The 16,114-nt window shown below is 37.4% G+C and overlaps 1 protein-coding gene across 1 annotated transcript; it reads left to right on the forward strand.

Annotated features, from left to right (window-relative positions):
* The first annotated feature begins 475 nt into the window (after positions 1-475).
* Positions 476-9,113, forward strand: LOC110458796 (fibrinogen-like protein A). Its single transcript, XM_021510702.1, has 5 exons — positions 476-767; positions 7,638-7,756; positions 8,050-8,146; positions 8,416-8,583; positions 8,866-9,113. Exons 1-5 carry the CDS (start codon positions 476-478, stop codon positions 9,111-9,113), a joined length of 924 nt encoding a protein of 307 aa, XP_021366377.1.
* Positions 9,114-16,114: the final 7,001 nt, after the last annotated feature.

Genomic DNA, 16,114 nt, shown 5'->3' on the forward strand with positions numbered 1-16,114 from the left:
TGCCTTACATTGGAGAAGTGTTGTACTAAAATCTTTTGAACAGTTTCCTTAATTCTTGGGTCAGTTCAGTATCAATATGGACCAACGAATTCAGTTTAATTCGGTGTGCTAGCGGTCGGATATTCACCGTGCCATTTTGGACTAGGATCAGTAGCCTACGGGATTACAAGTGTACAGTTTCGTTGGCGATGGGTTTTTCATAAGTGCTACGGAATATAACTGTTTACGTCGGTAAGATACTGTACTTTTAGTTGACTTAGACAACGCAGGTATACAGTAGTCTTTCTTGCCTTATTCTTGATTCTTGGAGTGAAGTTCGCTAAATTCTCCGAAATTCTCCTCCATCATGGGTCCTAAGAGCACATCTAACCGATCCACTGCGCACGACCGGGAACTTCTGGAGAACTGAACGCTGACTCGTTTACAGCAGGAAATGTCACGCAGAAACATCGTCTTTCGGAAGGGTTCAAAACGAATGGCGCTTGTTAAACTATTGAGAGATGCTCAAGCTAGGCCCAACGTCAGAGGTGCGCAATTCAACAATGCAACGGTCGGGGGTGAACGGCAAATCGCTACAAGTGTGGGAATTTCAAATACAGTTCCTACGACTCCTGAGTTTAACCTTAATTCAGCCTACCAGAATTTCAGGACAGAATCGACATCACAAGACCACAACAACGCTAGGAGGACAAATTATGGTTATGCTGCTGAGTCCCTGCCGTTAGTGGAGACATTTTCATCTGCCCTAAGACAAAGCATTATAACAGGTAGGGATGTTAATCTTGCTCCGCTGCTCATCCCCTACTTTTGTGGTCAGAGCGACCAAAGCTGTGTAACAGACAAGGCAAACCCCACGCTAAATAGAATCTTAACTTTAAGTGAATTCATTCTGGCATTCGGTGTCTACAATCATGTCATGTGCGAGGCGCATCCGTCCCGGAGTGTGGAGTTAGAATTGTACGAAAGAGACATTGGTGAAATGGGCACGCGTTACGCGTAAGGTTTTTATGAGTACCACCGTCAATTCTCCCTGAGGGCAGCCGCACAGTTGGGGTACAACAACAAACCAATCGATTGGTCTGTGCGAGATAACACGCTGTTCTGCAACATTTTTTCTAATATCCGTCCGATATCATGTAGTGTCTGTGACAGTACCCTCCATACCACGGGATTCTGTCCAGCCTCGGGGCAGGAAGGAAAACAAGAAACATCTAGATCGTGTAACTCCGACAACGTCGACTCTCTGGGTCGCCATCAGGTCTTCAATGAAGGACGGAAAATTTGTAAAAATTACAACTTTGGTAGTTTCGGGTGTATTAGAAACCCTTAATATTTCATGCATTTGTGTCTGTCCTGTAAGGGGAACCATCCTCAATCAAAGTACCATTTATAAGTGATTCAGCCCTCCACCAAGAGGAAATGATACATGTGACAGCCAGCACTGCTATCAATGTGCAACATTTAAAATCAGAATTACAATTTCATCCGGATAGAGAGTTTGCAGAATAATTATTAAATGGACTTGCTTATGGATTTGATACAGGCATGTTAAATAATAATGCTTGTAGATGTATTAAGCCGGGAAGATCGTTCGTGTCTCATCTCATATCTCTAGCTTCGGCTGTGCGTGAATTACACTACCATGTTAAATTAACGGAAGAATGTGCAACATTTAAAATCAGAATTACAATTTCATCCGGATAGAGAGTTTGCAGAATAATCATTTAATGGACTTGCTTATGGATTTGATACAGGCATGTTAAATAATTATGCTTGTAGATGTATTAATCCGGGAAGATCGTTCGTATCTCATCTCATATATCTAGCTTCGGCTGTGCGTGAATTACACTACCATGTTAAATTAACGGAAGAATGTCGTTCAGACCTCGCTATGTTGTCTCTTTTCCTAAGGTATTGGATTGTTTTATCTTTTTTCCTAGATTATCAGATTACCACATTAGCAGACCTTCACTTGTTCACTGATACTACTCCAAAAGCATTTGGAGGTTTCTACATGAACCAGTGGTTTCAGGGGACATTCCCACCAGAGCTCAGTGACGTAGACACATCTAGATCTATGGCCCTTTTTGAACTCTACCCAATTGTGATGGCTTGCGTGTTGTGGGGGCATCAGTGGCACAAGAACAGAATACTGTTTCATTGTGATAACTTAGCCGTTGTTGAAATATTTTCCAAAGGGAGATCAAAGATGGGGCGTTTACGGATGTTGGCTCCACACGCAGAGGTCCTTCCGGTGCCGTGTCTGCCTATGTCTTCCCTACTCATGCGTTGAATCACGAAGTGGACTGTTTATGAAATGCAGCCCTTAGTGCTAGAACTTTAGTCACCTATAAGTCGGCTTTGAACTGTTTCCTGTTTCTAGGGGAATTCACTCCCAATCTCAATATAGTTTTATATTAGTGTGGGGATGCGGCTTCTCTTGTATTACAGGAGTATAGCTGCTCTCATCATGGCTTCTCTAGGGGTGTTCACAACCAGAGCCTAGTCACTTCTCTGGAGACATTTGCAGAGTCTAGCTGCTCACTTCTCTGGGCTGTGTAGGTGCTTCTCTGAAGACATTTTCAGAGTCTAGCTGCTTCACAGGAGTCTAGCTGCTCTCATCATGGCTTTCTAGGGGTGTTCACAACCAGAGTCTAGTCGCTTCTCTGGAGACATTTTCAGAGTCTAGCTACTCACTTCTCTGGGCTGTGTAGGTGCTTCTCTGAAGACATTTTCAGAGTCTAGCTGCTTCTCTCAATACCCCCGGAATCTAGCTTATTCAAATAATAGTAGCATATTTATATGGTAGTAAATTGTTGGAGTGAGTAGCCCCTGATGCGCCAAATGTATTACTGTATGTAAATATGTTGCTTACAAGAGTAATAAACAGGTTAACTGTTTCCTGTGTGTTAGTTGTATATAAAATGATAATTTGATATTTAATGTATTGAATTATAGTTTATATTCAACGATGTAGACAGCTCCTCTTTTGTTTTAGCCGTTATAATAATATAAGTTGTTTTGTATAGTTTATATCCAACTCATGATGTTTCCCTATTCAGTCATGATCATGGCATTGGCTGTTTGGTTTTATATGTTAATGAAGGTATGGTAATTAGTAGATGAGAAATTGACCAATCACAAAGCAGTATATTGTCCCCTATATTGGTCTCTTCAATTGGTAGCAGCCCCCTTCATCCGGGGAGGCTGCAGTGAACCACGGTTGTTTATGTGTACCCACCCACCATCCCCAGATACATGCACAGTTTCATATATGCATATACGTTCTTCCAATTGTAATGTAGTACTTATCTTTTGTTGTTTCCCTGTATTTAGCACCTAGAGTCATGGCTTCTCTAGGGTGTTCACAACCAGAGCCTAGCCGCTTCTCTGGAGACATTTTCAGAGTCTATATGCTCACTTCTCTGGGCTGTGTAGGTGCTTCTCTGAAGATATTTGCAGAGTCTAGCTGCCTCTCTGGGTTGCGGCTTCTCTTGTATCACAGGAGTCTAGCGGCTCTCATCATGGCTTCTCTAGGGGTGTTTACAACTAGAGTCTAGTCGCTTCTCTAGAGACATTTTCAGAGTCTAGCTGCTTCTCTTAATACCCGCGGAGTCTAGATTATTCAAAAAATAGTAACATAAGTATATGGTATACAAATTGTTGCCCCTGATGCGCAAAATGTATTACTGTATATAAATATGTTGCTAACAAGAGTAATAAACAGGTTAACTGTTTCCTGTGTGTTAGTATACAGTTAAAGTATGGGATTGAGGGATATAGCAAGTTTCTGGTGACCCGAGACCAGGTCTATTCCCGAGGCGAAGCAGAGGGAAATAGGCATGATCAAGGGACACCAGAAACTTGCTATATCCCTCAACCCCATACTTTAACCGTTTTATTATACCGATACACACTGCAGAGAAAGTTTTAACTAGAAAATATTTGTAAACCATAAGCTGTATAGCTTCACGTCCCAACTGCTCCTTTGATGGCAATGGAGCCAAATGCTTCCGAGTTCGGTAGCAAGCTCCGCCCACCTCGCGCGTCGCTTCCGAGTTCGGTACCAATATCCGCCCACCTCGCGCGTCGCTTTCGAGTTCGGTAACAAGCTCCGCCCACCTCTCGCCTGATTGGCTCGGAATGAAGAAAGGGAACAGGTTTGGAATAAAAACAAAGACATATGTATCTATTATCATTTAATTTAATTGGTCTGTTTGTAATCAAGAATATTTCATTAAAACAATCGAATCCGTGTCTATCATATAAAAACGCGTTAGCCTGGCCAGCAAAATCGGCTGTCATATCTGATTGGACTACGAGTATGACTCACGCCTTCAAGTGACCGGCACCGAAACCCCACGATATCACGATGATCGGAACCAGGCGGAACAAAACTCTCGCGCACCAATGATCCGGTCGTTCATGATGATTCCCTACTCACGCAAATGGCATAGCCTTTCTCTGACGTCATCATTCCGTGCAGATTTGTAATTTCGAGAGAATGATTTACCCTCAACTCACGTATTAACTGTGTGTCAGATCATGAAACATAGGACTACGTTGCTCTCCTACGACTCATGTCCCCACGTGGTCTTCACAGAAACTCCTCTGAATCTAGACAGGGCCACTCCCACGCAAGGACTTCGTGCCGCGATTGGACAATGCCCGGGACTTGGCGGAGCCACACGTGTCCGACGTCGTGTACATATTAAGGCCATGCCTTCTGACGTCATGATCCCCTAACAGAGATAACTTATGATTAATAATAAAAAAAAATCGAATGAGACACATTTAATATGAAAAGGCAAAGCCTTAAAAGAACGTAGCTTTTGTAAATCTCTGATGTTAACTGATTCAGAATAATTTCCCTGTTAAGTAATTTTACATTAGAGTTTTCCTCGCTATTTTTCTGGTTCAATGCTCAGCCAACTAAACTGCTAAGATCCTTACAGATGTAAATATTAGCTAAAAAATCAAAATGTCAAGGGTGGCCGAACTTGCACCGGTTTACCGTATGTAGATTTTTGTATTATTGATTATTGGTAAAAATGTATTCACAATATATTTTTAACATCAATGCCGCCATTTTCTTCCAATCAAAGCTAAAATAGATATTTGTTCTTGTGCGTAACGTAAATGATATGGCCTGGTTCAATCCCGATCACCTGCCCGACCACGCGGGTTTTCTTCGGATACTCACATTAAGAATTAAATCATCTGCGTGCTTCCGTCAGGGCACAAAAAGAATGATTGAGATTAGTCTTGGAAAAAACTATTTGGTAATTGCTATAGAAAAAGTGCATATTACATATTTGACAATTAGTCTAAGTAAATGTAAAGAGATGTTAATTAAAAAAGAAAACAAAATAAAATAAAACATTGTAATACAGTGTACTTTGATGTAACTGAGATCGTCGTTAAATCGATATGTAGTCTTAATCACTGTTCCATCCTGAAACACCGTATTGAATATCAAATTTTGTAACTGTCACCGAGGTTTGACAGGTAATGATGCAAAATAGAATTTAACAGTTTCTGTTTGTAACTAGTTATAAATCGGCACGCGTTGTTAAAAAGTAATACGTTGCTGAAAATAAGGGCGTTGAACTCGGGTTGGTTGTCTGGAAAACTATTGTTAATTTCGTCATAAATGCATTAACCATTGTTTCTTTTCCGAGTGGTGATGCATAAATAAATTATGTAAAATCTATAACCAGACTTTCAAATATGTTAATTGTCATATTCTCAACAAATGGAAATCAAAAGCTGATGAAACTTTTAGATGACGAAAACAGAAATGTACACATTGGCCATTTGGTTTAATGCCGGCTCTTTTTGAAGATATCTCCCGGTAGAAATATTAACAGAACCTGTTATTGATAAAAATATTCTCCAGAAAATATCCCCATTTTTACTTTTTATGCTAGTGACAAAAACTGAAATGAAAAAAATCCTGAAGCGCCGATAAAGAGATAAATGCAACGGACATCAGTTCAAGAGTTTTCCAGTTATTTTTCATCCTTCCGGAAATAACCGATGAAGACCGATGGATTGTGACGTGCTTGTGACAACATAGTATGATAATTTCCGAACGAAGTTTCTTGCCTGTTAGTATCAGTTTTATGTGATAGACTTTTTGATTCAGAATGTATATTAGTTTTTATCTCAATAAACAAGTAATAAAACATGAAGATTGTTTTCACTATATGAAGATGTTCATGTACATTGTATGGGTTGAAACATAGTTGTCTTTGCTTCAAGGATACACTTCCTGTTTCCCCACTGGACTACGTGGCTCCCCCATAACTCACATCTCCGGAAGTAGGCGAGTCCAATTCATCTGTGACGTCACGATCCTACGATCCACGTTTTTTTGGCGCCGTATAAACAATCGCTATATACTATTAGTGTACCAAGTGTTAAAAATAAACATTGAGAAACTCTAATGTATATCCGTGACATTTGAGACAAATACTGTTCAATGTAAGCATTCTGATCCCGGTTGTACAACGCTTATTATTTTTGTTCTTCAGTGATTACAGCAAATTTAAGATACAAAACAAACAAGACCATTTATTCATGTTCCTGTTATAGATTTGTTTTATGCTATAAGATTAATTTTTGTTTGGAATAACATATTCTTGGAAAGCCCAGCTTTTTGATGATAAAACTTTGAATGTTTCCCTAACCGCTGGTTAAAGTTAACTAACCTGGAACAGCAGGGGTCAGATAGCTATCAATGACGTTACAGACAAACGGGTGTTTATCAATATTCGATGTCTGTCAGTAATATTATAGACATTGATCTCTTTAATTAACATTCTGATATCTATCACTGACAACACAGACATTTGATGTCCATCATCATAAACTCTCTTATGTTCGTCAGTGACATTATAGATAACAATCTCTATCAATAATGTTATGTTTTTTTTTGTATTTTGATAACTTTATAGACATTTGAAATCAACTCTCTGATGTCTATTAATGATATAAACATTTGATTTGAATCAATTACATTCCGATACATTTTCGTGACATTGAAAGCATTCATCATTAAAACTGATTTTAAAAAGATGATGTCTATAATTTACACTCTGTTGAATGGCAGTTGTTCAACATTAACACTACTTACACTCTTGATTGTCGCTAACATAAAAACACAGTATGTAAAACAATATTAAAAGACAAAAACAAATGCATTAAATATATACTAAAGTTCCATAAAAAAGCCCTGTTTTATATTTTACCGTTGTTTATTTATGATACATGTCATGATCCTTGATGATGAAATCGCGTCATCTAATCATGGAAGTGTAGTTATTGTTCCCTCTTTAAATAATAGAGTCTTTGTGGTTGAAGTGTGACGTGCATATTTAACATCTGGGGTCCTTCGGTTCGCCTCCGGTGGATTTTTAATGTTCAGAAGGTTTACCTTTAATTGTATAATATTTCATTTCTGCAAATTATACTTTTATTTTTTTTCTATTGTATTGTAAGTAATATTCTATTTATGTAGTAGGCATAGTTTGATACTCGAAAGTTTCTGATTAAATTTGTGAACATGTTATGTAAATATGTTTAATCATATCGGGGTTATAATTGTTTCAAATAATTTTCTATTTTAATTTAAGCTTTAAATAACTGTGGAGATGTCCCCACATGCAATGGTTCAGGAGTGTACACCCTTACACCTACCGGCAGTAACGTTGATGTATTTTGTGATTTGGACACAGCCGGAGGACCGTGGACGGTGAGTTGTTCGGAGTACCTCAACGTAGATATCACATCATTCGGAATTACATACTAATGACCTTGTTTCAAACTTGTATAACAGATGTGTATTTTACTTTTTCATTTTAATCAATTAATTTATTTTATCTTAATTTTTATATATTACTAGTTTTATTCAAATACTTCCTATTAATGGTACCGTTACATTGATTTTACTTTGAAATGATCTTTGTGAAAGAAGAAAAGCTAGCAACAATTAAAATTGAAATTGTATATGTATTTTCTATAACGATATTTACATTCATCCACCAGATTATCGCCAGCAGATATGACGGATCAGTTGACTTTTACAAGTCTTGGAATGAGTACAAGAATGGTTTTGGAAGTTTGACTGGAGAGTTCTGGCTAGGTATGAGTTCATGATAGTAACCTGGTAGTCCATAGCAGTATGCTTATCCTTAATATAAATAAAAAAAAGTCTGAAAAATAGTTGAAATTTACAAAAGTTTCCTTTTTGTATACACATATTGTTTTTCATGTTTCTGATCTTCATATCATTTTGTATCCACGATCAAAATAAAACAACAGAAACGCCAGATGACTTTAAGGTAGTTAGCTAATTATAAATTAGTTTCAATCTTCTACCATTATCACATATTTGTGTGTTCATTACCTTAGTTTTCAAGAATGTAAGACTACTGTTAGTCCAGAATATGAAGCTTCGGATTGAAATGGAAGCATGGAGTGGCACTCTTAAACATGTAGAATACGATACTTTCGATATTTCTGACGAGGCTTCTGAATACATTTTGAATATTGGCGGATACAGCTCGCCAGACGGACTATGTAAGTTGACATTCCAAAATGGATACCTTGTGTTTTGGCATACAAATTTGCAATGTACTTAATCATTTTCTCATTTTTGAATTACGGACATTTTTATTAGTTTCTAGACAACAATCTGTACGTAAAGCTTAAGAAAATAAAAGCTGTCTTATCAATTTCAACGAACAAAATTCATCTAAACATATGGAGTTGATAACAATGCTATGCTTATTGAAGCTAAGCTTAATGCAAGAATTGTGTTTAATTTCACAATAAAAAAAATCTTTGCGTGTAACATTATAGATGACGCCCTCAATCACCACAATGGTCGGCTTTTCTCCACCTATGACAACGGCAATTATATCAGCGGCTACAGTTGTACTAGTAGAGCACACGGAGCGTGGTGGTATAAAAGTTGCTATCAATCCAACCTGTTCGGGAAATGGATGACAAACGAAGTCTTTCAAGCCATGAATTGGTTTAATTTCTACGCCAATAACGAATCACACACAGCGGTTAAAACAGTCAGGATGATGCTTAAGAAAAAGTAAAACAACAGTTACAACACTATTCGAGTGATGCACTGCTATACTGAATCTGTATGTATTTTTCGTAATTTTAAAATATATCATTTATTATTTGTCTGTTCCACTTCCAAAAAAATGTAGCTTTGTTTTATGTTTGAAAAACATTACACCGCACAATAATGTGTTCTCCGTTCGATCAGATCAAGGTTACATATGTATTGTGAAACTGTCAACTAAAGGACGTGGAATTTCTTGAATATGGATTTTGAAAAAATCAAAACGTTTTTCTGATAACTTTTATAGTTTCTCTCATCAAAACTTCTTTCAGTAAATGTTACTTTTCTCTGCTTTACCATGTCTCATACCAAACTGAAGGAAAGCTTTAGCTCTATTAGTAGGACTTTTATTTTCATGATGGCCGAACAGTAATTTGAATGTATCATGTATGATAATACACTATTTTTAGCATGCATACTTAGGACGATTGAGTTGGAGATATCTATGTTGACTTTGATAACGCCCCGGTCACACATTTACGGATCGTTTCGCCGGATCCACTATAGATGGACACCTGGAATAGTCTATATCCGTGGTCCGCTATGGATGCAACACGGTTTGACTACGGATATGGACAAGTTGACAACGGGAATTGATACGGATTGCTACGGTTCGACACGATTTTAGTACGAGCATTAGCACGAATTAGAACGGTCTGGCACGGAGTGGTACGAACTCACACGGGGCGCCACGGTATACAATCCGTATACAAACTATTGCGCTCGCGTGTTCATTCCACAACTTCATTTTAATTTTAGTACAGGTTAGTACAAGTACGTTAGTCACCATAACTAACCGTACTGATCTTTGGCGACTTGAGGTCGGGGATTTAAACGAATAAGTACGGATAATTACGGTTTATTACGGTACGTTCTATTATCGATCAGTAAGGATATACTGTGGTTGTCTGATCCAGGCTAAGAAAGTGTCACTGATAAACAAGTACTACTACGATTGACTTAGGATACAATTCGGACAGCTACGAACCACTACAGATTGTGGCTAATCTGACGTTTGATCTGTGAATGTGTGACTGGGGCATAATTAAAAGGCAGGATTTTAAAGCAAAATGTACATATTCATTTTGGTCCCCGTTCTGGCAGATACGTGTGTGCTTACTATGATGCCGAGTTCATTGAAGAATTTAACAAAACAAAAACCTTTTCACGTTCTTCAATTTTACGTTTAGATACCCGGCGGGTTTCCGGTCATATCGATAGCACATCTTAACCTGACCTTAAAATCAACGACACAACATAGTATGTTATGTCAGCTTTTTGATCGACTTTATTAACATCATGCCAACGGGGACAGCTTACCACATAGCAGTATGATAAGTTAAGCGATTTCGATTTATCGATTATGAACATGCCCTATCTTGAAAGTAACATTCTCACATCAAAAGCCGTCGATGTTTACATGTTGCAGTTGTCAAATCATGTGTCCATATATTTTCTCCAAATATCATGAATTCAAACCAGAATGTCGATTACTGGCGGACAGACATACAAAGCAGGGTACCGAGAAATACAGATCGGTGAGGACTTTTGCCAAGTTTTTTGGTCGCCATTGATATCGTCGGGGAATTAGTTATTTCATTCATTTGCCCAATTCGTATTTAATGAACTCTTACCCATCCCATAATACCTGGCCTAAGGATCATGAAACAATAATACATTTAACCATACTCTTCATGTTTAAGTTAACAATATTAAAAGCATAATTAATATTGCAAATAATTACATTCTTATGCAGCTTTATTTGGTCACATGTCAGATGTAAGTCACAGCCTTATTCCAAAGCAGATTAATAGTCTGGAATCTAGTCTAGAAGGATCCCCGAGCAAAACACTAAAGAATTCCACTGTCGCTTTTCAGTGTTAGAGTCACCTGTCCCTGATTACCATTTCGACAATGTTGTTATCTTCCCTTGAATAGATTTCGTTTGAAGAACGTTTCGACTCCAGAGTTGTGTCCCTTGCGTTGAAAATCTCCAATCGCGAAAGTGTGGGAAAAAAAGCTGTTGTAACGATGTAAACAACGTGGTCGTGGCAGTCATGGCCGACACGCAAGCTCGACGTAAAAACTGCCGTTTTGAATGTAAACTAAACGCATTAACTGACAATAATAACAACAACGATGTCCAATATCAACTGCTAGACCACGACTATGCGACGAAACAAAGTGACACTCGTTCACACATTGAAGAGACACTGACTACTGAGGCCCCTACTACTGACAATTTGACTGATGAGCCGACACCGACGTCCGATGAGGATCCTTCCAGTACTAGTTATCACGAATGCGCCAATAACTTGTTAACCTGGTCGCAGGGTAGACGTGTGGTTGAACTCACGGTGTTATCTGAATACCTGGACCAGAAAGGTTGTAAGCAATGCGATACTCGGCAACTGTGGTGCAATACCCAAGAGGAAAGGCATATTGGCCTGGTAAGTATTTTAGAAATACAAGCAAGTGTATCACACGACATCACAATAGTCAGGATTATATTTTATAGTTGTTAATATATGCCCAATAGTCCTATATTTCAAGTTCATTTTTAATATTACATACAACAGTGTTATTTTTACAATGTGATATTTGTATACCACAATATTGTATGTTCCTATTTGCACATAATGTAAAAGTTTATTATTGTTGTATAGTGTGATATTTGTTTTACCCCAATATATATAGTATGTTGTTATCTGTATATAATGACAAAGTTTATTATTGCTTTATAGTGTGATATTTTTTATATCATAATATGGTATGTTGTTATCTGTACATAATGTGAAAGTTTATTATTGTTTTGTTCAGAATGTAAAAGTTCATTTTTGTTGTAAAGTGTGATTTTTCATATCACAACATAGTATGTTATTTGTACAGTATGTAGAAATGTATTATTGTTGTGTGAAGTATGTGGAACTTTGTAATTGTTGTTCATTGTGACATTTTTGCTATGACACAGTAAAGTACATTGTTCGTTATAATGTTATTCATACATAATGTGCAATTTGTTTTATATTAGTTATTACATTTGAAGTAATTGTATTGGTTGGTAATGCCTACTGTATTATATTTGTATACAAAGGTGCTATATTGTATGTTGTAAATTGTATATATGACTTTTTGGGATTTAGAATTATTATTGTTACAAATGTAAGTAAGAGTTGTCTCTCTTTTTTTCCCTTTTTTATCTATATATATTATTTTTTTGTAGAATAAGTAAGTTCGCAAGATATTTATTTTTTGTTAACTACATTTTCTTTTCTTTGTCCTTTACGTGTTGCATTGGCATTCAGAATTTTTATTGATTGATGTAATGCGCATTTTTGTTTGTTTTAGTATTATTGTTAGGAAATTACTGTGTTTTGTTCATCAATATTGACATTGTTGTTATCTTTTATGTGTTATGTTTCTAATAGACCATTGTTGCATCAAAAAATATACATTTTGTTACATTTTGTTTCATTTTGTTCAATTGAAAAAAAAAATATGGGTTATTGTTCAGAAATGATTTGCTCATGCAAAAGCGATGCCGTAGAGAGAAAAAAAATGCCTCATTACATTTTAAGGTGGAGGGACGAGGATCCTTAAGTATTACCCATATTGTGCGTGACGTCACCATTGTTTGCGTAGTCGAATAAAATGGGGCCGACATGAACGTTGGTGTTTGTCAGTTGTCTCCCCTATTTTCTACAAGACACAGCAGAAAGTTATTAACTTTTGATGTCAAAGTAATACGTGTATAACAAATATAAGTTTTATTTTGAAACTGAGAACAAATAGCGGCACGGTACCTTTCAAATAATATGCTCATTTTAATAAGATCGTGTATTATAAATATTATGAATGTATGCCGAATACTTTAATTTGATCGGAAAGTGAGTATGAAAAATGTGTTCTCCTGTTTTCAAAAGTGGAAATTGTTTGATATATAAAGTTCTAAAGTCTGAGTCTGATGAAGCAGATTTTATTAATTTTTAACCAAAATCCCTATTTTTGACCCACCCCTCCAACTCCTGGGGATGGGGCAGGATCTTATTTTCTCATACCATCTAATTGCCATCTGGCATCATAATCATTCCAATCAAGTTTGAATAAGTCCCTGCTGAACATGGACAAAATATACCCAAAAGCATTGTTTCCCTATATAAACTAAAGTCAACTTTACCCTCTCCCCAAAGGAGAATGTATGGCCCGGGGGTAATAAAATTGAAAAATAGATAAAGCCCTTGACAGACTTTGTATCAATGCACAGAATTCAATTGTACTATATCTGAGTTTGAATAAGAAGATTTTTGAAATATTGGTTAATTTTCCCTTTGGTCCCCCGCCCTCGGGGTTGGGGTAGAAATCCCCATTTTACAATTTGATACCATCTCCCTCCAAGGATGATTCTCACCAATTAAGAATAATTTTCTATTGAAAATGAACAAAATATACCCCCAAAAATTATAGTAAACTGTACCCCCTCCCCAAATAAGAAAGGATGGCCCTAGGGTACTGAAATATATAATTTAAACAAAGCCCCTGATGATCTTTTCATAAATGCAGAGACACTGATTGTAGTGCCTTTAAGTCTGGAAAAGAAGATCTTGGTGAAATATTTTTGAACTTTCCCTTTGGGGCCCCGCCCTGGCCCCTAGGGTTGCGGCAGGAATCCCAATTTAACAATTTGATACCATCTTCCTCCAAGGATGATTCTCACCAAGTAAGAATAATTTCCTGCTGAAAATGAACAAAATATACCCAAAAGTGTTATTTCCTTATATAAACTGTGGTAGAAAATTTACCCTTTCCCAAAGGGGAACGGATGGTCCGGGAGTCCTGAAAATTACAATTTTAATAAAGCCCCTGATGATCTTTCCATCCATGCAGAAAAATTGACTGGAGTGCCTCTGAGTCTGGAGAAGAAGATTTTGGTGAAATATTTTTGAACTTTCCCTGATGGGCCCCGCCCTGGCCCCTGGGATTGGGGCAGGAATACCAATTTTACAATTCGATACCATCTTCATCTAAGAATGATGTTCACCAAGTAAGAATAATTTCCTACTGAAAATGAACAAAATATACCCAAAAGTGTTATTTCTCTATATAAACCATAATAAACTTTACCCTCTCCCCAAGGGAGAACGAATGGTCCGGGGGTACTGAAAATAACAATTTTAATTAAGCTCCTGAGGATGTTTCCTTCCATAAGAGAAATTGACTGCTGTACCGGTGAGTCTGGAGAAGAAGATTTTTGAAATATTGGTTAATTTTCCCTTTGGGGCCTCGCCCCTCGCCCTGGCCCCTGGGGTAGGGGTAGGTATCCCAATTTTACAATTGTGTAGCCTCATTTACCAAGGATGATTCTGATTAAGTTTGAAAAAAATCCATCCACTGGTTCTTGAGAAGAAGTCGAAAAATGTATAATGTTTACGCACGACGGACGACGAGGACGGAAAGCGATCAAAAAAGGTCACTTGAGCAAAGCTCAGGTGACCTAAAAACCCCAAATTTCTAAAGGAAATTGGCAAATAAAATCTCACCTATCCTTACATTATTATTTAATCGTTCAATAGAAACTGGTGCTATACTATCTGACTGGAAGGTGTCCAGTGTATCACCAAGTTATAAAAAGGCACTAAGTACGATCCAGAAATTTAAAGGCTCATCTCTCTTACTTGTATATGTAGTAAACTCTTAAGGCAGATAGTAGTAAGCAGCATCATGTCACATGCTGGTCGTAATAAAATTTTATATCCCTTCCAACACGGCTTTAGAAAGTCACGATCATTCGAAACACAGCTTTCAAATTTTTTTGAAGATGTCACAAAATATATTGAAAACCACAAACAGACGGATGTTCTTATTTTAGATTTTTCAAAGGCCTTCGATAAAGTCAGCCATAACATATTAATACATAAACTTCATCACTTTGGAATCAGGGGGAAATAAACACATGGATCAAAAACTTCTTGACCAATAGGACACAAGCAGTCCTACTCGAAGGCGAACTATCTCCATATGTACCAGTCGAGTCGGGGGTCCCCCAGGGGTCAGTCTTCGGCCCGAGATTATTTTTGTACTATATAAATGACATGCCCCTGAGTCTCTACTCCTCGGTCAGATTGTTTGCTAACGATACAATTTGATACAAAACTGTTACCTCCAGTGATGATGCCGCAATACTGCAGAGGGATTTAGATAAGCTCACAGTTTGGGCAAAAAAGTGGAAAATGGAATTCCACCCCCAAAAATGTAACATTTTATCCATTTCGAAAAATAAAAATTTAGTAAATTATAACTATTTCCTTCATGGTCATTGTCTAGAGCTTACTGATAAAGCGAAATATTTGGGTGTATCATTGATTCTCACATTACTGAAATAACTAGCAAAGCTAACAAGACTATGGCTTCATTTGGCGTAATCTAAAAATTAATTCTAAAACAATAAAAGAACAAGCATACAAATCTCTAGTGCGTCCGACTTTGGAATATGCTTGCACCGTGTGGGATTCATACCAAAAAGGTGACATAAATGAATTGGACATGGTTCAGCGTAGGGATGCGCGGCTTGTCACTAACAGATACCATAACACATCCAGTGTTAGTGACATGCTCGACGACCTTAACTGGCCCAGCCTCGCTGATAGGGGTAAGGATGCCCGCCTAACCATGATATTTAAAATCATTTATAATACTGTAAAAATTACAAAAGAAAAATACCTAACAGAACAATTGCGACAGACACGACGCTCTCACTCTTTCTCCTATCTCACTCCACATTGTAGAACAGACTGCCGAAATACTCTTTTTTCCCTGACTGGAACAACCACCCACCACCCACCATTTTGTATCGGCTTCGCCGATTATTCAATTTGCTCGAGTTCAATTGTAGTTATCACCCGCTAACCTAAACTAAATAGAACGTGTATCCCTAAATATATCAAACATTCTTAACAGACGCTAATCCATAAT

The sequence above is a fragment of the Mizuhopecten yessoensis genome, unplaced genomic scaffold (assembly GCF_002113885.1).
Source record: "Mizuhopecten yessoensis strain PY_sf001 unplaced genomic scaffold, ASM211388v2 scaffold9801, whole genome shotgun sequence".
Classification (NCBI taxonomy): Eukaryota; Metazoa; Mollusca; class Bivalvia; order Pectinida; family Pectinidae; genus Mizuhopecten; species Mizuhopecten yessoensis.

Coding starts and splice junctions, on each gene's coding strand:
- LOC110458796 (XM_021510702.1), top strand. CDS start 476: ATGGCGCTTGTTAAACTATTGAGAGATGCTCAAGCTAGGCCCAACGTC. Junction 768..7,637: donor AAGACAAAGCATTATAACAG/GTAGGGATGTTA, acceptor TTTTAATTTAAG/CTTTAAATAACTGTGGAGAT. Junction 8,147..8,415: donor GACTGGAGAGTTCTGGCTAG/GTATGAGTTCAT, acceptor TCATTACCTTAG/TTTTCAAGAATGTAAGACTA.